This window comes from Salvelinus namaycush, chromosome 29 (assembly GCF_016432855.1).
Source record: "Salvelinus namaycush isolate Seneca chromosome 29, SaNama_1.0, whole genome shotgun sequence".
Taxonomy (NCBI): Eukaryota; Metazoa; Chordata; class Actinopteri; order Salmoniformes; family Salmonidae; genus Salvelinus; species Salvelinus namaycush.
The window spans coordinates 19,315,065-19,339,317 of record NC_052335.1 but is presented as its reverse complement, the minus strand read 5'-3'; the positions used below and the strand labels follow the sequence as shown (position 1 = coordinate 19,339,317).

General features: G+C 42.4%; 1 protein-coding gene across 1 annotated transcript; it reads right to left on the bottom strand.

Moving 5' to 3' along the window:
* Window positions 1-1,484: 1,484 nt before the first annotated feature.
* On the bottom strand, window positions 1,485-23,046 carry LOC120024471 (beta-taxilin-like). Its single transcript, XM_038968720.1, has 8 exons — window positions 22,960-23,046; window positions 22,169-22,339; window positions 16,443-16,637; window positions 5,779-5,898; window positions 5,376-5,450; window positions 3,229-3,321; window positions 2,923-3,018; window positions 1,485-2,840 (listed from the first exon to the last, which is right to left on the bottom strand). The coding sequence occupies exons 1-8, from the start codon at window positions 23,029-23,031 to the stop codon at window positions 1,815-1,817; spliced, it is 1,848 nt and encodes a 615-aa protein (XP_038824648.1). The 5' UTR covers window positions 23,032-23,046; the 3' UTR covers window positions 1,485-1,814.
* Between the last annotated feature and the right edge of the window lie 1,207 nt (window positions 23,047-24,253).

The window sequence follows — 24,253 nt, the reverse complement described above, 5'->3', positions numbered from 1 at the left end:
GGATCGAATCCCCAAGCTGGCAAGGTAAAAATATGTCGTTCTACCCCTGAACAAGGCAGTTAACCCACTGTTAGAGCTGACTGTTAAAGCTGATGTGAGTGTTTCTGGACATAATGTATCAATCCAGCATGGGATTAAAAAATGAGAGGAATGTCAGTAGGCCGTCATTGTAATTAAGAATGTGTTCTTAACTGACTTGCGTGGTTATAAAAAATGTTATGACTAGATATTTGGTATGGGCAACATGAACATGTGGTATCTGGGGCTGTAAAAAAAGTGGAAACCTATTTTAATATTCACCCTTCAGGCTAAAATTAATTGTATAGGCTGTTGGTAGATACATTCATCTCTAAGATTCTGACTGTATGAAGTGAAAGCGCTCCTAAAATATGAGGTATGCAATGAATTTATTCCACCAACATTTCCCCATGACTGTTAAAGCTGATGTGAGTGTTTCTGGACATAATGTATCAATCCAGCATGGGATTAAAAAATGAGAGGAATGTCAGTATGAGGGTTTTGGTGAAATTTTGAATGGGTTTCAAAGGCACCATCTGGTGGCCACAACAATGAAGTGAAATATAACTGTGACCGGAAATCTTTGAAGAACCTCTGCCATACTCTTCTTGAAACAGGTTTTGGAATTACGTGTAGCCTGTTTCCCTACCAATTTGTACGTTTGCAGTGACTCTTTCTGCCTGCTGACTGATGATTCCCATAGGTTGGTGGTGATATGATGATACTTTATGACATTTTCAGTTTCTTCATTAAGTGACAGCTAGGTCCTTTTGTCCTTAACTCTAGTTCATAACAGTAGAAATTGTTTGCCATTTTTGGTGTGCAATCTGCTCAACCAGTAATACAATCCAGAACATAAACATGATATTCACAGGGATCGGTAGCAGGTCTAATTTGTTTTCCCTATGGCACTCAACACTGATCTGTATTTATTAAAAACCCAGGGTCCTCTGCACTATTATTATCACTCATACATTAGTGCTGTTCTCAACGGATTCGCAGATGGAGTTGCTATGGCGACTCAGTGCCTGTCAGTCTAATGTCCTGTTGTGTCCTTGGTGGAGGAGAGTTTGTGTAACTCAGTTATTTTGCCAGAACACAGACCGACCACGGCCAGGCCAGAACAACCCACTCTGTGGATAGAGACTGTCTGATACAGATTGTGTTAAAAAAGGAAATGTGCACCGGATGGGGGGAGTGTTGCCATGGAAACTACTGTAAGGATCCATCTCTAAATCATTGTGAATGACTGGCCAGTTAACTTTTAAGCAAATAGTTAACAATCCATATAAATAAGACATTAGTCAAAATAAAAAGGGACTTGGATGCAATATCAGGCCTTTATCTAGATATATGGGTCCATCTTCCAATATTTGGTCATATAAGGTTGGATATGAGATGTATATTGCGTAAAACAGTGTGATGGGTCTAAGCAATACATTCCAAAGAGCACATGCATGTCTACATAGTCTTCAATTAGATATTTATTGAAGTTACATTATAGGGGTTTCAAAAAGATAGTGGCTGTTCTGATGCTGTTTGCACAAGGTAACATTTGGCATTGGAAAGTTTTGAGGGTGCAATGTCCTGAATAACCTTTCTACCTATTCTTTGGTTATGCAGTAAATCTCTGTCTGTCCTCATCTGGTATACGACTTAAACATACTTCTACTGCACGCCACTTCAGATAAAACAGTATATAGACAAACCAAGCTGGATTGGATATCTCAACTCAACCATAACACGAGGCACAGGGACTACAGTACTAACGCTCACAAAATGACACATTCGTCAGTTCAGCTAGTCTTCTTTGCATTCTTCTTTTTTGGCGTCTGCTTCTTGGCGGAGGGCTCTGGCTGTTTTGGGGTCTCTGGCTGGACTGGGGCAGCCATCTCTGCCTGTGCTGGTGCCTCCACCTGTGCTGGTACCTCTACTTGTGCCTCTGCCTGTGCTGGTACCTCTACTTGTGCTGGAGCCTGTGCTGGAGCCTGTGCTGGAGCCTGTGCTGGTGCATCTACCTGTGCTGGTACCTCTACTTGTGCCTCTGCCTGTGCTGGAGCCTGTGCTGGTGCATCTACCTGTGCTGGAGCCTGTGCTGGATCCTCTACTTCTGCTGGAGCATGGGCTGGAGCCTGTGCTGGAGCTTGTGCTGGTGCATCTACCTGTGCTGGAGCCTGTGCTGGTGCCTCTACTTGTGCTGGAGCCTGTGCTGGATCCTCTACTTGTGCTGGAGCCTGCGCTAGTGCCTCTACCTGTGCTGGAGCCTGCGCGGGTGCCTCTACCTGTGCTGGAGCCCGCGCTGGTGCCTCTACCTGTGCTGGAGCCTGCGCTGGTGCCTCTACCTGTGCTGGAGCCTGCGCTGTTGCATCTGCATATGCTGGTTCTGGTTCCTCTGCATGTGCTGGTGCCTCTATCACTACCTGTACTGGGGCCTTTGTTGGTTCAGGGATCTTCTGGGCCTCAGCAGATTCTGTAGACTCTGGCTCTTCCTCACTGTCAGAGTCATCGTCAGCATCGTCTCCTGTGGACGGGGCCAGTAGGGAGGCTGCGAACTCCGCCAGCCTGTTCTGCTCAGCCCTCAGACGGGCCATCTCCTCTGTCATCTCTGGCTCCTCAACTATGTCCATGAGGCTGTGGACTGGTTCAGTGGCCACCTCCTGTGTCTCGTCCTTGGGTGTCCCCTCGGTGGCGTCAGCCGTTTGGCGAATGCCTTTGATCTTGGAGTACAGGATCTTCCTCTCATCCTGGAGTGCTCGGCAGAGCCTCTCCAGCTTGTCAATCTTCACGACGAACATCTCATACTCATTCTCCTTCACAGTCCTCTGTGGAAAAGAGAGTCTAACTTGTTGTAGCGCATTTGAATAAAGTCTAACACTATTGCATGTGTTATAGATGAGTATTTACCTCTTCAATCATCTCCGAGAGAGCCTTGTTAGTGCTCTCAAATCTGGTCTTCCAAACATTCGACTCTTTATCTAGTTTTTTCATCTTCTTTGTCATCTATGAAGCAAAATGTTTGTTGGGTTAAAACGTATCTGAAAATGTAACCATCATTCTGAAAATGATTAATATAGAAAACAGTCCCTCCAACATATAGTTGTTTTCTCATTTCAGAATTATGCCGACCTTATATTACCTCCATGCACTTGGCCCTAAATATAAACAGTATATTTAAAGGAAGGATGATTTTATTTTAAGGATGCCACATACCTTCTCCATTTCATTTTTGAAGCTGGCGTACACATCGTTGCTCTTAGACAACGTAGTCTGGAACTCTTCAAACTTCTGGGAGTACAGAGCAAGCTGCAGAAAAACAGAGGGACAGTCAGGAGAGAACTCCAGAAATTGATTTCACATGTAGCATTCGTATGCATCTATTCACCTCATGAACAATCAGATCTATGCTTTGAACCTTATTTGACCCCAGAAACAAATTTGCTATACTTTAGAGGGAGATGAGGTGAGGTGAGAGGAAGAGCCAGCCGGTTTCACCAAACATTTAACCAGCCTTGCCTGGTTTCTTCATTGCTTCAGGGCCTAATTACAGAGTATTGCATTCCAAAGTCCTAGGGCCCTCGGTGTGAATGCTCTACACTCAACTGGCCAGGCGGCCTCCCTGGGCTTCCCTTTAGCAGTCCTCTGCTCAGTGTTGGCAGAGCTATGTTAATGAGCGGCTCTATAAATGTTTCAGTGGCAGTCGGTCCAGCTAGAGTTAACAGGCTAATCTCCGGAGGCCCTCAGGGGAAACCACATCGCACACACAGCCAGTCTCCCGTATTCAAACCTGTCTATCTGCTAGCCACCCCGTTGAGATCAACTGTCTTTATTTTAGAGTTACTGTTTTGGAACAAAAGCAAAACAACTGATTTGACATGCGCTATAAAAGAGGAAAGGCATTTGCTTGGTTATGTGTTGTATTTCATAAAAGCTCACTTGATACAGATCAGTTTCTGCCTCACGTCTTTCTAATAGATTTTTCTTGCTGGCTGCGCTGCTTTGGCCGTTTCCTTGTGTGATCTAAATCTACGCCTGGTATTGTAGAGACAAATAAGGTTGACATTCCTAGTTAATTGGATTGGAAATATGACATGGCCTGGTACAAATACATGATGAATCATATTGTCACGCCCTGATCTGTTTCACCTGTTCCTGTGATTGTTTCCACCCCCTCCAGGTGTCGCTTATTTTCCCCAGTATATTTATCCCTGTTTTTCCTGTCTAGCTGTGCCAATTCGTCTTGTATGTTAGTCAAGTCAACCAGTGTGTTTTTCCCGTACTCCTTTTGCTATTCTCTTTTTGCTAGTCTTCCTGGTTTTGACCCCTGCCTGACTCTGGACTACTTTCCAGCCTGCCTGATCATCATGCCTGCCCTGACCTTTATTCTGCCTGCCCTTCGGTACCTTTTGGACTCTGAACTGGTTTTGACCCTTTTGTCTGTCCACGACCATTCTCTTGCCTTCCCCTATTGGATTAATAAATATTGTAAGACTCCAATCATCTGCCTCCTGTGTCTGCATCTGGGTCTCGACTTGTGTCATGATTATATAGGTACTGAAATGCAGTATTAACATAATTTGTTTCTACTGAGAAAACACAAGGCTTTAAATAATGGCAAGGTTTCGCTGCAATTAATTATAACCATATAAACTGTCAGCTATAATTTCTGAATCCAGCAGGGAAGCATTTATCTTTGTGTCAGACCAACTAATTTCATTGTATAATTTGCTTGCACCCATACAATAATTGTGCCACATCTAATAAACATAGCAGTTGTAATTGTATCATACTTTTACAATGGAATGATCAATGGTACTGGAGTATGTGCTACTGTGTGGTATTGCATCACATTTTTTTATATTCCCATGATGCTGTGTCATCCTGCTGGTTCAGGAAGAGGGAGTTTCTCTTGCCTGCTGCTATCATGGGAATTATGGCTGCTCTGTACAGTACAGCTGACACATTTTCCTTTCATATCAAGTACCAAGTACATCAAGCCATATAGCCTAGTTACGAGAGGAGAATCACATTTTTTATGGTCACTTTTGCCATTGTGAGGATATTGAAAAACTTTACTATAGATCCAAATTAACTTAATACAGTAAATACTGAAATATTAGTTGTCTTTAACACACATGGAGCAATCCAGAGGACCTTAATGGTAGGATTGGACTTGCCTTTCATAGACTTGGCCCTGAAATAAATGTAGTGAATAAGGGTGTTTGGCACCACATTGGATATATTCACCTGAGCCTGCATGACAGTCTCTTGCTCTCTCAGAAGTTTAGCTTGTAGTTTCCACTCAGCTGCATGTACCAGTAACTGGTTAAAAACAAAACACACGTAAAGCACAAATGTACCTTTTTCTTCAACTGCAACTCTTGCTCCTTCAATGTGTAGCATTTCTTTGTTTTGTCAATTGCCTCCCTAAGCAGCTAACAACAGAGACAGTGGATGGTTACAATACTCATTTCTGTGAGCATCAAATGCACAACAAACATCATTGGTTTTAAACTTAATACCGTTTAATTAGACAAAAGTTACTCAACTATATTTACATTGCTTTACAGTACTTTGTGGGTAAGGTCAGTAAAAGTTGTGCTCCTGTGTGGCTCAGTTGGTTGCGCATTGCACTTGAAACGCCAGCATTGTGGGTTTGATTCCCATGGGGGACCAGTCTGAAAATGTATGCACTTGCTACTGTAAATTGCTCTGAATAATAGCGTCTGCTAAATGACAAAAAATGTAAGTACAGTGACTCACGTATTCCTTTTCTCTCTTGTGCTTCTCCTCGGCCTCCTGCAGCTGTGCATTAGCTTGCTCCAGTTTGGTATCAGACAGCTTCTGCTGCAGGTCGTGGTGCTTGAAGATCTTCTCCAAGCTCTGAGTGATAGACAAGGTGAGATGACACACTAGATTAGACACTTAGTTTTAAGAAGGGCTTCTAAGACATTCTGTACAGGTTATGAATCCATTAATTAGGATACATTTCTCACACTTTCTAGGTTTCTAAAACCACCACTGCCATCCTGTCTGTCTATGAGAAATTGTCATTAACATGTGCCTTGAAAAGTAATTAAGGCCATTGTTGTTTGTGCACAGTATTTCATTGGAAAGTTCAGACATGTTTTATGATGCCTGAGAAAACAGACAAAATAGTGGGTGGAGAACTAATAAAAACCTGGGACTTGAATTACATTTTCACAATTAACAGGAGGACAAATGCAAAAGCTTTATTATTATTATTTTTAAGTATTGTCTTTTTCAGGATTACATTTGTCATTTTAGCAGACACTCTTATCCAGAGCGACTTACAGTAAGTAGTGAGTGCATACATTTTCATACTTTTTCATACAACCCTGTCATAAAGGGATTATTATTATCAGGGCACAAATTCTGATAAGAAAACTGACCCCAGATTAGTTCAATTAGGATAAATAATTGTTTCTATAGATACTATTTATTTTTGCGCATGAGACTAATCTATACTGCACAAAAATATAACAATTTCAAAAATGTGACTGAGTTACAGTTCATATAAGGAAATCAGTCAATTGAAATAAATAAATTAGGCCCTAATCTATGGACTTCACATCAGTATGCAGGGGTGCAGCCATGGGGGACCACTTGGCATTCAGGCCCACCCATTGGGGAGCCAGGCCCAGGCCCAGCCAATCAGAATTAGTTTTCCCCCACAAAAGGTCTTTATTACAGACAGAAATACTCCTCAGCTCCCCTCCACAACCCCCTCAGACAATCCCACAGGTGAAGAAGCCGGGTGTGAAGGTCCTGGGCTGGTATAGTTACATGTGGTCTGCGGTTGTGAGGCCGGATGGACGTACTTCCAAATTCTCTAAAACAACGATGGAGACAACTTAGGATAGAGATTTTTTATTTTTTTTACCCCCTTTTTTCTCCCCAATTTCATGGTATCCAATTGGTAGTTACAGTCTTGTCTCATCGCTGCAACTCCCGTACAGACTCGGGAGAGGCGAAGGTCGAGAGCCATACATCCTCCGAAACATGACCCAACCTAGCCGCACTGCTTCTTGACACAATGCACATCCAACCCGGAAGCCAGCCGCACCAATGTGTCAGAGGAAACACCGTACACCTGGCGACCTGGTCAGTGTGCACTGTGCCCGGCCCAACACAGGAGTCGCTAGTGCGCAATGAGACAAGGATATCCCTGCCGGCCAAACCCTCCCTAACCCAGACGACGCTGGGACAATTTTGCGCCGCCCCATAGGCCTCCCAGTCGCGGCCGGCTGCAACAGAGCCCGGGCTCAAACCCAGAATCTCTGGTAGCACAGCTAGTACTGCGATGCAGTGGTAGTTACAGTCTACCCGGGAGAAAGGGTAGAGAAATTAACATCAAATTCTCTGGCAACAGCCCTGCTGGACATTCTTGCAGTCAGCATGCCAATTGCACATTCCCTCAAAACTTGAGACCAGCGCTGTGGCATTGTGTTGTGACAAAACTGCACATTTTAAAGTGGCCTTTTATTGTCCCTAGCACAAGGTGCACCTGTGCAATGATCATGCTGTTTTAATCAGCTTCTTGATATGCCACACCTGTCAGGTGGATGGATTATTTTCGCAAAGGATAAATGCTCATTAACAGGGACATAAATAAGAAATAAGCTTTTTGTGCGTACGGAGCATTTATGGGATAAATTTTTTCAGCTCATGAAACATGGGACCAACCACTTTACATGTTGCGTTTATATTTTTGTTCAGTGTATTTTGTTTACTATGGCAAATAGCCAAATGTATAAACAGTGTGGAATAATCCACAATTTCTCTGCCAAAAGGAGAACATTTAATGTCCATCTGGAAATGAATCCATCTCAGCATTTAGCCAACTATCAAATGTCAACTTGTGTCCATTTTATGCAACTGCTGATGTCAGAATGTCTTGTTCATCATTGCAATGTGTGGTTCTAATCACTTATTTTAATAGGACACATTAGATGTTATTTGGATGTCAAATAATCACATCTCTTTCTGGCACGCTGCCTCTTAAGTGTTTATACGGACTACAACCAGCAGATGGCACTTGAGACAAATTACTAGAAACTCCACCAGTAAAAAAACGACAACAAATAAATAGGACGTTTAAATCATGACGTTTTTACACACCATTCCCAGCTGTGTATGTGAGCAGCAAAAGCAGCAGCAGCAGCAGCCTCAGTGGCAACCAACTGCATGGCAGATCCTGGCTTTCATATGTCACTTCAGGCTTGTCCTTTCCCTGGTGTGTTGTATTGTATTTATTATGGATCCCCATTAGCTGCTGCCAAAGCAGCAGCTACTCTCCCTGAGGTCCAAATTAAGGCAGTTATACAGCACCAGTCAAAAGTTTGGACACACCTACTCATTCAAGTTTTTTTAATTTATTTTTTTTACTATTTTCTACATTGTAGAATAATATTGAAGACATCATGAAATAACACAAATGAATCATGTCGTAACCAAAAAAGTGTTAAACAAATCAAAATATATTTTATATTTGAGATTCTTCAAAGTTGCCACCCTTTGCCTTGATGACAGCTTTGCACACTCTTGGCATTCTCTCAACCTGCTTCACGAGGAATGCTTTTGAAGGAGTTCCTACATATGCTGAGCACTTGTTGGCTGCTTTTCCTTCACTCTGCGGTCCAACTCAACCCAAACCATCTCAATTGGGTTGAGGTCGGGTGATTGAGGAGGCCAGGTCATCTGATGCAGCACTGCATCACTCTCTTTCTTGGTTAAATAGCCCATACACAGCCAGGAGGTGTGTTTTGGGTCATTGTCCTGTTGAAAAACAAATGATAGTCCCACTAAGCGCAACCCAGATGGGATGGCGTATCACTGCAGAATGCTGTGGTAGCCATGCTGATTAAGTGTGCCTTGAATTCTAAATAAATCTGACACACCTTGATCTGTTTCACCTGTCTTTGTGCTTGTCTCCACCCCCTCCAGGTGTCGCCCATCTGCCCCATTATCCCCTGTGTATTCATACCTGTGCTCTGTGTTTGTTTGTTGCCAGTTCGTCTTCTCTCGTCAAGCCTACCAGTATTTTTCCCGTACTCCAGTGTTCTCTCCAGTCACTGTTTTCTCGTTTTCCCGGTTTTTACCATTCTGCCTGCCCTGACCCTGAGCCTGCCTGCTGTTCTGTACCTTGTGACACTGCCCTGGATTACTGACCTCTGCCTGTCATTGACCTGTCGTTTGCCTGCCCCCTGTTTTTGTAATAAACTTTTGTTACTTTGAACTGTCTGCATCTGGGTCTTATCCTGAGGTCTGATAAATTCACCGACAGTGTGACCAGCAAAGCACCCCCACACCTTCACACCTCCTCCTTCCTGCTTCACGGTGGGAACCAGACATGCGGAGATCATCCGTTCACCTACTCTGCGTCTCACAAAGACACGGTGGTTGGAAACAAAAATCTCAAATTTGGACTCTTCAGACCAAAGGCCAGATTTCCACTGGTCTAATGTCCATTGCTTGTGTTTTTTTGGCCCAAGCAAGTCTCTTCTTCTTATTGGTGTCCTTTAGTAGTGGTTTCTTTGCAGCAATTCGACGATGAAGGCCTGATTCACACAGTCTCCTCTGAACAGTTGATATTGATGTGTCTGTTACTTGAAATCTGTGATGCATTTATTTGGGCTGCCATTTCTGAGGCTGGTAAAACTAATGAACCTATCATCAGCAGCAGAGGTAACTCTGCATCTTCCTTTCCTGTGGTGGTCCTCATGAGAGCCAGTTTCATCACTGCGCTTGATGGTTTTTGCGACTGCATTTGAAGAAACTTTCAAAGTTCTTGATATTTTCCGGATTGATTTCATGTCTAAAAGTAATGATGGACTATTTGCCATAATATGGACTTGGTCTTTTACCAAATAGGGCTATCTTCTGTATACCACCCCTACTTACCATTTCTCCAAAAAGTTTGATCTTTGTCCCCATGTGCAGTTGCAAACTGTAGTCTCGCTTTTTAATCGCGTTTTTTGAGCAGTGGCTTCTTCCTTGATGAGCGGCCTTTCAGGTTATGTCGATATAGGACTCGTTTTTACTGTGGATAGAGATACTTTTGTACCGGTTTCCTCCAGCATCTTCACAAGGTCCTGTTGTTCTGGGATTGATTTGCACTTTTCGCACCAAAGTACGTTCATCTCTAGGAGACAGAACACGTCTCCTTTCTGAGAGGTATGATGGCTGCGTGGTCCTATGGTGTTAATATTTGCGTACTATTGTTTGTACAGATGAACGTGGTACCTTCAGGCGTTTGGAAATTGCTCCCAAGGATGAACCAGACTTCTGGAGGTCTACAGTTTTTTCTGAGGTCTTGGCTGATTTCTTTTGATTTTCCCATGATGTCAAGCAAAGAGGCACTGAGTTTGAAGGTAGGCCTTGAAATACATCCACAGGTACACCTCCAATTCACTCAAATTATGTCAATTAGCCTATCAGAAGCTTCTAAAGCCATGACATCATTTTCTGGAATTTTCCAAGCTGTTTAAACACACAGTCAACTTAGTGTATGTAAACTTCTGACCCACTGGAATTGTGATACAGTGAATTATAAGTGAAATAATCTGTCTGTAAACAATTGTTGATAAAATGACTTGTGTCATGCCCAAAGTAGATGTCCCAGCCGACTTGCCAAAACTATAGTTTGTTAACAAGAATTTTGTGGAGGAGTTGAAAAACAAGTTTTAATGACTCAACCTAAGTGTATGTAAACTTCCGACTTCAACTGTACATGCACATACCCACATATTGTCACGCCCTGACCTTAGAGAGCCTTTTTATTTCTCTATTTGGTTAGGTCAGGGTGTGATTAGGGTGGGCATTCTAGGTTTTCTGTTTCTATGTTGGTGTGTTTGATTCCCAATCGGAGGCAGCTGTCTATCGTTGTCTCTGATTGGGAATCAGATATAAGTTTCCTTTTGGGTTTTGTGGGATCTTATCTTTTGTTTGTTGCTTTATTGCACGACTAGCTTTACGTTCGGTTTGTGTTCATTGTTTTTTCCCGGTGTTACGTTTTCAAATAAAGAGAGAATAAACGCCTACAACGCTGCACCTTGGTCCGGTCATTTATCATCCGACAACTAGCGTAACAGAAGATCCCACCACCAACGGACCAAGCAGCGTGTCCCGTAGTGGAGGACATCATGGACATGGGAGGAGGTAATGGCAGGGCATGAGAGCCTGCCGTGGAAACAGGTGGAAGCAGCGGCGACGAGACCAGGAGTCACGGCAACGAAGGAAGCACGAGAGGCAGCCCCCAATTTGCTTTGGGGGGGAGAACACGGGGAGATTGGCGGAGTCAGGGTTTAGACTTGAGCCAACTCCCCGTGCTTACCGTGGGGAGCGAGTGACCGGTCAGGCACTGTGTTATGCGGTGATGCGCACTGTGTCTCCAGTGTGCATTCACAGCCCGGTGCGCTCTGTGCTAGCTCCCCGCATTTGCCGTGCAAGAGTGGGCATTCATCCAGGACGGATTGTGCCGGCTCAGCGCTCCTGGTCTCCGGTGCATCTCTTCGGCCCAGGATATCCTGCGCCGGCTCTGCGCACTGTGTCTCCGGTGCGCCTTCACAGCCCAGTGCGTCCTGTGCCAGCGCCCCACATTTGCCGGGCGAAAGTAAGCATCCAGCCAGGACGGGTTGTGCCAGCTCTACGCTCGAGACCTCCAGTGCGTCTCCACGGCCCAGTGTATCTGGTGCCTGCTCCACGCACCAGGCTTCCAGTGCATCTCCCCAGTCCGGTGAGACCTGTTCCGGCTCCACGTACGAAGCCTCCAGGTATGATCCATGGTCCGAAGCCTCCAGTGATGATCCATGGCACGAAGCCTCCAGTGATGATCCATGGCCCGGAGCCTGTAGTGATGATCCATGGCACGAAGCCTCCAGTGATAATCCATTGCCCGGAGCCTCCAGTGATAGTCCATGGCACGAAGCCTCCAGTGATGATCCATGGCCCGGAGCCTCCAGTGATGATCCATGGCCCGGAGCCTCCAGTGATGATCCATGGCACGAAGCCTCCAGTGATGATCCATGGCCCGGAGCCTGTAGTGATAATCCAAGGCACGAAGCCTCCAGTGATGATCCATGGCCCGGAGCCTGCAGTGAAAATCCAGGGCACGAAGCCTCCAGTGATGATCCATGGCTCGGAGCCTGTAGTGATGATCCATGGTACGGAGCCTGCAGCGACGGTCCCCAGTCCGGAGCCTCCAGCGACGGTCCGCAGTCCAGAGTCTCCAGCGACAGTCTGCAGTCCAGAGCCTCCAGCGACGGTCCGCAGTCCAGAACCTCCAGCGACGGTCCGCAGTCCAGAGTCTCCAGCAACGGTCTGCAGTCCAGAGTCTCCAGCGACAGTCTGCAGTCCAAAGTTTCAGCTATGAATACCAGGCCTGGTTTCCCAGATATTTCATAGTGTTCTATTGTTTCCAGTTCTTGTCTTATATTATCTCCAATGTATCGTCCATGTAAAAACCTGTCTGATTAGGATGAATAATATCTGACAAAACCATTTTAATTCTATGCGCTAAGCATTTAGCTAGAATTTTTGCATCACAACACTGAAGTGTAAGTCCAATTTTTTAAATGGACTGGAGTTTTATATATACCAATTGGATCCTGTTTCAGTAATAATGAAATCAGACCTTGTTGAGTGTCCGATAATCTACCATTTATATAGGAGTGGTTATAACATGCTAATAATTGTCATCTGAGTATGTAAAAAAAAGTATACCTCCACTGGTATGCCATCCAGCCCTGGAGTTTTCCCGGACATAAAGGCTTTAATTGCATCAAGAAGTTCCTCCTCTGTAATTTGGCCTTCACATGAGTCTTTCTGTACAGATGTTAATTTTACATTATTAATAGTAAAAAAATCCATACAATTAGCTTCGGTTAGTGGAGATGGAGGAGACTGAAACGAAAACATATGCTTAAAGTACTTTACTTTCTCTTTCAAAATATTGTTCGATGAATCATGAGTGACTCCATCATTTGAAACAAGTTTCAGTAAAACGTTTTTGGTAGCATTTCTAAGTTGAAGATTGAACAATTATTTTGTGCATTTTTCCCCATATTCCATCCAGTTCCCCTAATTTTTTATAATATATTACACTGGATCTTTCTTGAATAAGTTCCTCCATTTATTTTTTTATTTTTTCCTCTAACTTACTCTGCGCCTCTATGGTACAGTTTTTATTGCTATCTATCTGTACTGTTAGTCCTTCAATTTCCTTTGTTAATTTGGACTCTTTTGACCTAAATTGCTTTTGTTTTATAGATGAGTACTGAATTGCATGGCCTCTAAAGGCACATTTAAAAGTGTCCCATATAATAAGGGGATCTGCTGTACCTATGTATGTCGGAAAAAGTCAGTTATAAATTCTTCTGTCCTAGTTAAAAAAAAATGATCATCCAGTAGGCTGTGGTTAAATTTACAATATCCTTGCCAACGTGGAAATTCTGTTAGAGTAATATATATGCAATTATGTGATGGTCCTACCGCACTCTGTCCCATATCAACACTTTTTAAACTTTTGGTGCCAGAGAGAATGACATAAGAAAGTAATCAAGACAAATAGCTTGATTAACCTCCGCAATGTATATCTGATTTCCTTATAAACCTTTTAAGGATTTGCCCCTTTTTTCAATTTTTGCCTAAAATGACATGCCCAAATCTAACTGCCTGTAGCTCAAGCCCTGAAGCAAGGATATGCATATTCTTGGTACTATTTGAAAGGAAACACTTTGGAGTTTGTGGAATTGTGAAAGGAATGTAAGAGAATATAACACAATAGATCTGGTAAAAGATAATACAATGAAAAAACCAACTGTTCTTTTGTATTTTTTTCTAACATCATCTTTGAAATGCAAGAGAAAGGACATAATGTATTATTCCAGCCCAGACGCAATTTATATTTTTTTCCACTAGATGGCAGCAGTGTTTGTGCAAAGCTTTAGACTGAACCAATGAACCATTGAATTTCTGTTCAAAATTTTGTGTCAAAACTGCCCAAATCTGCCTAATTTGTGTATTAATAACTTTTCATGTTCTAAATTGTGCACTCTCCTCAAACAATAGCATGGTATTATTTTACTGTAATAGCTACTGTAAATTGGACAGTGCAGTTAGATTAACAAGAATGTAAGCTTTCTGCCAATATCAGATATGTCTATGTCCTGGGAAATTTCTTGTTACTTACAACCTCATGCTAATTGCATTAGCCTACGTTAGCTCAACCGCCCCGTGGATGGGACACCGATCCCGAAGAAGTTTTAAGTGCCTGAGGGTGATAGTTTGTAGTGTGATTTCCTTTACGGTCCATAGAGGTATTTAAAACCGTATTATAATCTCCCATCAAAATAATAGAGTCTTGTTTGTAGGGTTGATAAATTCTTATATACACTACTGTTCAAAAGTTTGGGGTCTTCAGTTTCTTGGCAATTTCTCGCATGGAATATTCTTCATTTCTCAGAACAAGAATAGACTGACGAGTTTCAGAAGAAATTTATTTGTTTCTGGCCATTTTGAACCTGTAATCGAACCCACAAATGCTGATGCTCCAGATACTCAACTAGTCTAAAGAAGGCCAGTTTTATTGCTTCTTTAATCAGGACAACAGTTTTCAGCCGTGCTAACAGAATTGCAAAAGGATTTTCTAATGATCAATTAGCCTTTTAAAATGATTAACTAACACAACGTGGGGCGGCAGGGTAGCCTAGTTGTTAGAGTGTTGGAGTAGTAACCAAAGGTTGCAAGATCAAATCCCTGTACAAATCTGTCGTTCTGCCCCTGAACAAGGCAGTTAACCCACTGTTCCTAGGCCATCATTGAAAATAAGAGTTTGTTCTTAACTGACTTGCCTAGTTAAATAAAGGTTAAATAAAACATGCCATTGGAACACGGTGACCTTTGCTGATAATGGGCCTATGTAGATATTCCATAAAAAATCAGCCTTTTCCAGCTACAATAGTCATTTACAATGTCTACACTGTATTTCTGATCTATTTGATGTTATTTTAATGGGCAAAAAAATTGCTTTTCTTTCAAAAACAAGGACATTTCTAAGTGACCCCAAACTTTTGAATGGTAGTGTACATTTTCAAAGAAGCGTGGATCACCATTATTTGGACCGTATAGGTTAATAAGCCATATCTGTTTATGGTCCAATAACATATTTAAAATCATCCATCTACCTTGAGGATCTGTTTGGACAATTTGCACATTTGAATCAAAATAACTGTTAACTAATATCATCACCCCTTTTGAGTTTCTTTGCCCTTGGGAGAAGTATATTTCGCCCCCCAGTCCTTTTTTCCACAAAACTTCATCTAAAATTGTTGAATGAGTTTCCTGTAAACAATAGATATTATATTCCTTCTCTTTTAGCCAGGTAAATATTGATCGTCTTTTCTTTTTATCTGCTGAGCCTTTACAATTATAACTAGCTCCACTTATTTAATGAGACACAAGTTTAAATTCTATTCATCATAATATATGTTTGTAAACGTACCATTAAAAAGTAACATGATGATTGAGTATCTATACAGCTGTACCATGATATTTGCATTGCTACTAAGTAAAGGGTGACTACTTTGAAGAATCTCAAATATAAAATATATTTTGTGGTTACTACATGATTCCATATGTGTTATTTCATAGTTTTGATGTCTTCACTATTATTCTACAATGTAGAAAATAGTAAAAATAAAGAAAAACCCTTGAATGAGTAGGTGTGTCCAAACTTTTGACTGGTACTATACATTTGAAAAACATTACAATACATTCATAACAGATTTCACATCATATTAAGTGTGTGCCCTCATATTAAGTGTGTTTTTGTGATTATACTGTATATGACATGCTATAGTGTCACTCAATGAGCGAGATTCAACCTTAAAAAGGGTATGAATTTGTCATGTATACAGCACAAATAAGGAGCCCTTGCTGGCTATATCTCTGAGTATTGATGTGAGTAGGAAGCAATAATAGCTTTAAGCATAGCAGCGGGAAGTAAGGTTGCTGAGGGGGCTGCATACTGTATATTTAAAAAAATACATTTGTGCACTAGGATTTTATTACTCCTGTATGAGCAGTCAGCAGAGCAGAGAAAATCTGCCCCCCCCCCCCCGTCGTCAGCACCCCCACCCATAAACATCTTCCCGCGGCCAGCCATGCCTCTAAGTGTCTCTGAGTGTCTTTATTCAAAGATCTGACTCAACTCTTTTGTCACAGCTATCTCACTCAACATTACATACAAGTGTTAATTTCCTGTAGATGAATCATCATCAATAACATCTTTGGTTATCAAATGACTCTCTGACTGGAGCCTGCATGCATGGGGTTAGTAGGCCGGGGATGAGGGTGTACAGATATACAGACATGTAACAGTGAGGTTAAGTGTCCCTGTCGTGTACCTCCTCTCTCTGCTCATACTGGCTGATGATGTGTTTGAGTTTGTCTGCCAGGTTGGTGTTCTCCGAACACAGCTTGTTGTTGCGGTTACTGTGCTGCTCGATCTGAGCCTGGATGTCTGTCAGCGTGCTCTGGAAGTGAGTGGTGATCTCTCTGCGCTTCTCCTCGTCCTCACGACAACGTGCAAGGGTCTCCTCCTGAGGGAGAGGGAGGGGGAGAGGGAGAGAGAGAGAGAGAGACATTCAGACTTTAGTCAACCTCAGGTTTGTGAAATGCCAGTTTCCAGACTCAGCTTACTGAGAAGCAAGCCAAGCATTGCCAGAGTTTCTATATTAAGACATGGCTGTTTATTTTACAAATGACACAGGCGTAAGCTCCCACATGGGAAATGTAACTCAATTCAACCTGCAGCTAAGTGCTCAAAGACAGAGCTCCTACCACTGAAGTAGCAAAGCACATTAACGCCACTCCTCCTCAGACTCTGCTACCAGATGACAAGACATGATGTTCCACTTTCAACAGCTGTCACATTCCCATTCAAATCGGCACATTTTGATTCACTTTGCATGTAGCAACAATGTTCACTTTACAATCAGATTTTTGCATAATGATTGCTGCATATCAATCGGTTATACCCAATAGTCAAATGATAACCCTAACTCTGCTTCCACCCTGATTTCCTTTATACATTGAAATGTGAAGATGTTAGAAGGAAAGAGATGGATGGGTCAAGGCTTTAGAGCTTTAGCCCATCAGGGGAGGGCCGCGCCCATCCTCTGCTTGTGCCTCTGAGCCTTTTTCTCTCGCCTTTGATTTATAGTCGAAGGGCAGATGCCACAAAAGACCAATGAGACCATCCCTCTTGTCAGAGAGCCACGTCACTGGTGCCCTGTGTCTGAGGGGTCTCCTCCCAAGGCCTGAGTGTGAATCACACACACACTAACACACACACACGGCGCAGTGAGAGACAACAGAGGTCCTCCAAGTGTAGAGAGACGGGGTGTCCAATTACCTCCCCAGGGGAGAAGAACAGGAGATGAAATACGTCCCAGAGGTTGTGTAAGGTTACACAATAGACAGGATACTGATCCAGTGAAAAGGGTCCATTTGTTTACAGATCATTGAGCATTATGCCATTAATGACCAATAGGGTGATTTATAAATGATTCATAAACAAATCGAATGCCCATTTAATCATACTGTGTACATAACTGTTGGCTGTGAATCAAAGAATACGTGAACACTGGGTTTAGTGATGTTGATTTAAGGGATAAACTTAATCAAAACCGGAGATTTAGCTGAAGAGGTTTCACATTAAGAGGACTAACAGCAGTGGCAATGTGGCCACACAATATAAATCTTTGATTATGCTAAACCTGTGACCTTTGCTTAAGCATGTGGCCAAATTAGGTAGTGCTATTGGTCATGCACTTTCTTTGAAACCTTACAGACAAACTGCTTATAAATGGGATGACTAAACATTTGTCAATCTATTATTTATAGATGTAACAGGACACTCAAGCATGTAAGGGATAATTGAGCTATGACCCTCTCACATTGAGAGCACTCTGACTCAGGGAAGAGTCAAGGCCATTTGGAAGTGGCCCCTTTAGCCATCTAACTTTTAGAATGAAAATACCAGTAGTTTAAGAAACAAAATCAAATGTACAGTAAGTATAGTTGACAAGCATTGACAGTAACATTTTCTCTCTCCTGCATTTGATGTCCTATTTCTGTCATCAAGTCTATTTGAGTTTCAATACTCACAGCTACCAACAGTGAGACATCAATAAATCAGTTGATTAAACATACAGTAAGAGGCTGGTAGATTGTTGCTCTGCTCCCCTGCTGTGTATTGGAGTCAACTAAAGGTGTCCGCATGGTTCCCATCCGAAACAGTTCGGAACAGTTTGTGCATACAGTACCAGTCAAAAGTTTCAACACACCTACTCATTCAAGGGTTCTTCTTTATATTTACTATTTTCTACATTGTAGATTAATAGTGAAGACTTCAAAACTATGAAATAATACATATGGAATCATGTTGTTACCAAAAAGTGTTAAACAAATCAAAATATATTTGAGATTTGAGATTCTTCAAAGTAGCCACCCTTTGCCTTGATGACCTACTCTGGCCCATCTTTGGACACTGTGTTAACAACCCTCCAGACGAGCTTCAATGCCATACAACTCTCCTTCAGTGGCCTCCAACTGCTCTTAAATGCAAGTAAAACTAAATGCATGCTCTTCAACCGATCGTTGCGCGCACCTGCCCACCTGTCTAGCATCACTAATCTGGACGGTTCTGACTTAGAATATGAGGACAACTACAAATACCTAGGTGTCTGGTCAGATTGTAAACTCTCCTTCCAGACTCACATTAAAACTCTCCAATCCAAAATTAAATCTAGAATTGGCTTCCTATTTCGCAACAAAGCATCCTTCACTCATGCTGCCAAACATACCCTCGTAAAACTGACCATCCTACCGATCCTTGCCTTCGGCAATGTCATTTACAAAATAGCCTCCAACACTCTACTCAACAAATTGGATGTAGTCTTTCACAGTGCCATCCATTTTGTCACCAAAGCCCCATATACTACCCACCACTGCGACCTGTATGCTCTCGTTGGCTGGCCCTCGCTTCATATTCATCGCCAAACCCACTGGCTCCAGGTCATCTATAAGTCTTTGCTAGGTAAAGCCCCGCCTTATCTCAGCTCACTGGTCACCATAGCAGCACCCACCCATGGCACGCGCTCCAGCAGGTATATTTCACTGGTCACCCCCAAAGCCAACTCCTCCTTTGGCCACCTTTCCTTCCAGTTCTCTGCTGCCAATGACTGGAACGAATTTCAAAAATCACTGAAACTGGAGACTCATATCTAAGCATCAGCTGTCAGAGCAGCTTACAGATCATTGCACCTGTACATAGCCCATCTGTAATTAGCCCACCCAACTACCCCATCCCCATATTGTTATTTATTTGTTTTGCTTCTTTGCACCCCAGTATCTCTACTTGCACATTCATATTCTGCACATCTATCACTCCAGTGTTTAATTGATAAATTGTAATTATTTTGCCACTATGGCCTATTTATTGCCTTACCTCCCTAATCTTACTCAATTTGCACACACTGTATATAGACTTTTCTATTGTGTTATTGACTGTACGTTTGTTTATTCCATGTGTAACTCTGTGTTGTTTGTGTCGCACTGCTTTGCTTAATCTTGGCCAGGTCGCAGTTGTAAATGAGAAATAATTCTCAAATGGCCTACCTGGTTAAATAAAGGTGAAATATATATATATTTTTAAATGCCAGCTTTGCACACGCTTGGCATTCTCTCAACCAGCTTCATGAGGTCGTCACCTGGAATACATTTCAATTAACAGGTGTGCCTTGTTAAAAGATAATTTAATGCGTTTGAGCCAATCAGTTGTGTTGTGACAAGATAGGGATGGTATACAGAAGATAGCCCTATTTGGAAAAAGACCAAGTCCATATTATGGCAAGAACATCTCAAATAAGCAAAGAGAAATGACAGTCCATCATTACTTTAAGACATGAAAGTCAGTCAATCTGGAAAATGTCAAGAAATTTGAGCGTTTCTTCAAGTGCAGTCGCAAAAACCATCAAGCACTATGATGAAACTGGCTCTCATGAGGACCGACACAGGAACGGAAGACCCAGAGTTACCTCTGCTGCAGAGGATAAGTTCATTAGAGTTAACTGGACCCCAGATTGCAGCCAAAATAAATGCTTCACATAGTTCAAGTAACAGACGCATCTCAACATCAACTGCTCAGAGGAGACTAATTGATTCCGGCCTTCGTGGTCAAATTGCAGCAAAGAAAACACTACTAAAGGACACCATTAAGAAGAAGAGACTTGCTTGGGCCACGAAACACAAGCAATGGACATTAGACCGGTGGAAATCTGTCCTTTCGTCTGAAGAGTCCAAATTTGAGTTTTTTGGTTCCAACTGCTGTGTCTTTGTGAGACGCAGAGTAGGTGAATGGATGATCTCCGCATGTGTGGTTCCCACCGTGAAGCATGAAGGAGGAGGTGTGATGGTGTGGGGGTGCTTTGCTGGTCACACTGTCTGTGATATATTTAGATTTCAAGGCATACTTATCCAGCATGGCTACCACAGCATTCTGCAGCAATACGCCATCCCATCTGGTTTGCGCTTAGTGGGACTATCATTTGTTTTTCAACAGGACAATGACCCAACACACCTCCAGGCTGTGTAAGGGCTATTTGAACTGTAAGGAGAGTGATGGAGTGCTGCATCAAATGACCTGGCTTCCACAATCACCCGACCTCAACCCAATTGAGATGGTTTGGGATGAGTTGGACCGCAGAGTGAAGGATAAACAGTCAATAAGTGCTCAGCATATATGAGAACTCCTTCAAGTCTGTAGGAAAAGCATTCCATGTGAAGCTGGTTGAGAGAATATCAAGAGTGTGCAAAGCAGTCATCAAGGCAAAGGGTTGCTTTTTAAATTAATTTTATTTAACCCTTATTTTACCAGGTAAGTTGACTGAGAACACATTCTCATTTACAGCAACGACCTGGGGAATGGTCACAGGGGAAAGTAGGGGGGATGAAAGAGCTAATTGTAAGCTGGGGATGATTTGGTGGCCATGATGGTATGAAGGCCAGATTGGGAATTTAGCCATGACACCGGGGTTAGTAGAATCTTCTACTTTGAAGAATCTCAAATATAAAATATATTTTGATTTGTTTAACACTTTATTGGTTACTACATGATTCTACATGTGTTATTTCATAGTGTTGATGTCTTCACTATTATTCTACAATGTAGAAAATAAAAATAAAGAAATACCCTTGAATGAGTAGGTCTGTCCAAACCTTTGACTGGTACTGTATATTACGACAACATTTTGTAGCATTTTTGTTCATTTTGGTCTTTGGTAAGGGTTTTCGGCTGTTCATACACACAAAAAAATTTCTCAAGGCAAGCTGAAGTTCGGAGCCAAAGTCTACGCCCCTTCATTGGTCATTGGTCAAAAATAGGGATTCGTCAATTAAGTGTTTGTTGTCATTCAACGATAGACAACTCATTTTCATGCAAATTTTGTTCACCTGAGAAATACTGCACCAAACATCTTAGTTAGATATGTAAAATTGCGCGACTAAGATCTCCTCTGTGAAAACGTCAAAATTAATGACAAATTTCTTGAGTTATTTTAGATAAATTCTGACTACTTTGAGGAAGTGGCTATGGTGTCTCAAGATGGAGTAACAGTACTATTGACACATTTCCTCATGTTTCAAGCGAAGATCTTTTAAGCGAGTATACAAGTACACTCGTACACTCGTTTGGTTCGGTTAGGCGCAGGCCAAACCGAGGCATGCGAAGCCTTAAGTTTGAGCTGCGCTGAACCCCTGGTGTTGAATGGAGTTAACTGATGATAAACTGAGCTATCTGGACCCCTGCTGTTCAGCAATGTAGGGTTGACTTGAGGTTGAGCTGTAGCAGAGTAGGTTTGTGGTACATAGTATTGCTTGAGACCTTGATAAATGCTTTCTTTCAGAGCTAATGCATATAAGCTTTAGCTCAGCAGGCTAATGTGGTCTCACATTGTGTATATGACCTGGATTCAAAACCCAGTTGGTCTTGAATGCCCACCTCAAGGGTCTTTAACCCATAATGTTGAGTAGGTTAGTGTAGTGATGGAGCCGAACAGTTATCACCCACCTTGAGGGTCTTGTTGTGCCTCTGGAGTTCCCTGCAGAGGCCCTCCAGTTTGCTGCGGGCCAGGATGGCTCTGCTGTGCTCGTACTGGAGCTGGTCCCTCTCCTTCCCCACATGGCCCTGCTTCTTCTGAAGGAACCTCAGCTGCTTCTGCTCCCCTCGCCGCTCCTCCAGCTGTGGACCATGCAGACAGATGTGCCATATACATTGCACTGCCTTTCAGCCTCTGCCCTCCGTTCAGACTTGGGCTGTTTAAGCTGCTTTTGGCTAACAACCGACTGGCTGACTAAAATAATAAAAACATGTCCTAAGAGGATTTGGTATGGCTGGGTGCGTGGGTGGGTATATATTTGTTTCATCTTGACATCTCTTTAGCCTTGTCTCTTTCTTTTTCCTGGTGATACTATGCACTGTATATGTAGGAACTGTCCAATTACTACACATGAAGCTGACTGATAGCCGATGTCTTTGGTAATATTATTCATAATGCCTAGTGTTCCTGATGTTGTCTTGTTGAGGAATTACAGAGCCATGTTGTAGCTAGCTGTCTTATTATGGAATATGGCCTTTGCGTTCAGATTCGCCTTTGCAGCCAGAGGCGCAGAATATTTAGGTCATCACGGTACGAGACTGAACCACTTTCAAGATCTCACAAGGCACTCCCTGTTGATTCATGTGTGTTTTTATTTGTTTCCTTTTAACTTTCCCTGGTCTGTTTTATTGCTGCTGGTTCCTGCTGTGCTGAAGGACTCTACTCTCTGGTGTGCTGATAGAGGGGAGAAGAGAACACTCACCAGTTCGGCATACTTCTTGAGTAGAGCATCCAGTTTCTCTTCTGGCGTGCACAGCTTGTTCAAACTTTGCATTAGAAGCGTGCCCTCCTTTCCTGTGTGGATAGAGAGAAATCATGTAATGTTTGTTTCCATTTGGACAGGCACTAGAAAAAGAAAGATGAAAAAAGGCCATCAGGGATCATTCTATAAATGGTTTCAAAATAAATACTTTTCTGAAGCAATTTCCCCTGCATGAAAGCTCTTGCAACTTGACACCTATGGCTTCGGAAAAGCAAATAAAATCAAATGGCTGAAAATGCGTAACCAAGATTTGTATTACCCTCTGTTGCTGGCCTGGTTTCATGTTGAGGCAAAGAAACTATCTCCAACATCTGCTATTGGTTAGAAAATACACTTTGTGTTGCTCTGAAGCAGGCCTCTCCCCATGACTTGTGTAACCTGTCCTCAAAACACAATCTGAACATGGGGCACAACCTGGACGGATGTTGAGATACAGTAACATGACACTTAACATGTCTGCTTGTTCCTTTGTGCATAAGCAGTCATGATTTTAAATGATCATGCCCACTTATACAGTAAGTCTTAGATTCAAAAGAAGATGATGATGAAGGAATGCATCCTCTGACTATATAATAATCATTTGGTGGATGCTTATATTTGTCCTATTTCAAACATTTACAAGTGTGTATTATACGCATGTGTGAATTGGAAATGTTTTTTTTTTGTTGCATATCCCAACTTCCCCTGCGAGTAGGGCCATGGCCATGGTCTTCCATTATTAACAGCAACTCCTGAGCAATTAAGGTGAAGTGCCTTGCTTAAGTGCACATTGACAGATTTTTGACTTTGTCAGCTCAGGGATTCAAACTAGCAAACTTTCAGTTACTGTCCCAACACTCTAACTGCTAGGCTACCTGCCACCCCATTTACAGTGAACAAAAATATAAACACATGTAAAGTGTGTTGGTCCCATGTTTCATGACAGAAATAAAATATCTCAGAAATGTTCCATACAAAAGCTTATTTCTTTCAAATTTTGTGCACAGATTTGATTACATCCCTGTTAGAGAGTATTTCCCCTTTGCCAAGATAATCCATCCACTGAAAAGGTGTGGCATATCAAGAAGCTGATTAAACTGCATGATCATAACACAGGTGCACCTTGTGCCCGGGGACAGTAAAAGGCCACTCTAAAATTGTCCATTTTGTCACACAACACAATGTCACAAATGTCTCAAGATTTGAGGGAGCGTGCAATAGGCATGCTGACTGCAGGAATGTCCACCAATTTAAA

Excerpts from the sequence above, each read along its gene's own strand:
- LOC120024471 (XM_038968720.1), bottom strand. The coding sequence starts at position 23,031 with ATGCAAAGTTTGAACAAGCTGTGCACGCCAGAAGAGAAACTGGATGCT. Across the intron at positions 22,340-22,959 it reads TCAAGAAGTATGCCGAACTG|CTGGAGGAGCGGCGAGGGGA; the intron begins GTGAGTGTTCTC and ends CATGGTCCACAG. Across the intron at positions 3,019-3,228 it reads TCAAAAATGAAATGGAGAAG|ATGACAAAGAAGATGAAAAA; the intron begins GTATGTGGCATC and ends TTTGCTTCATAG.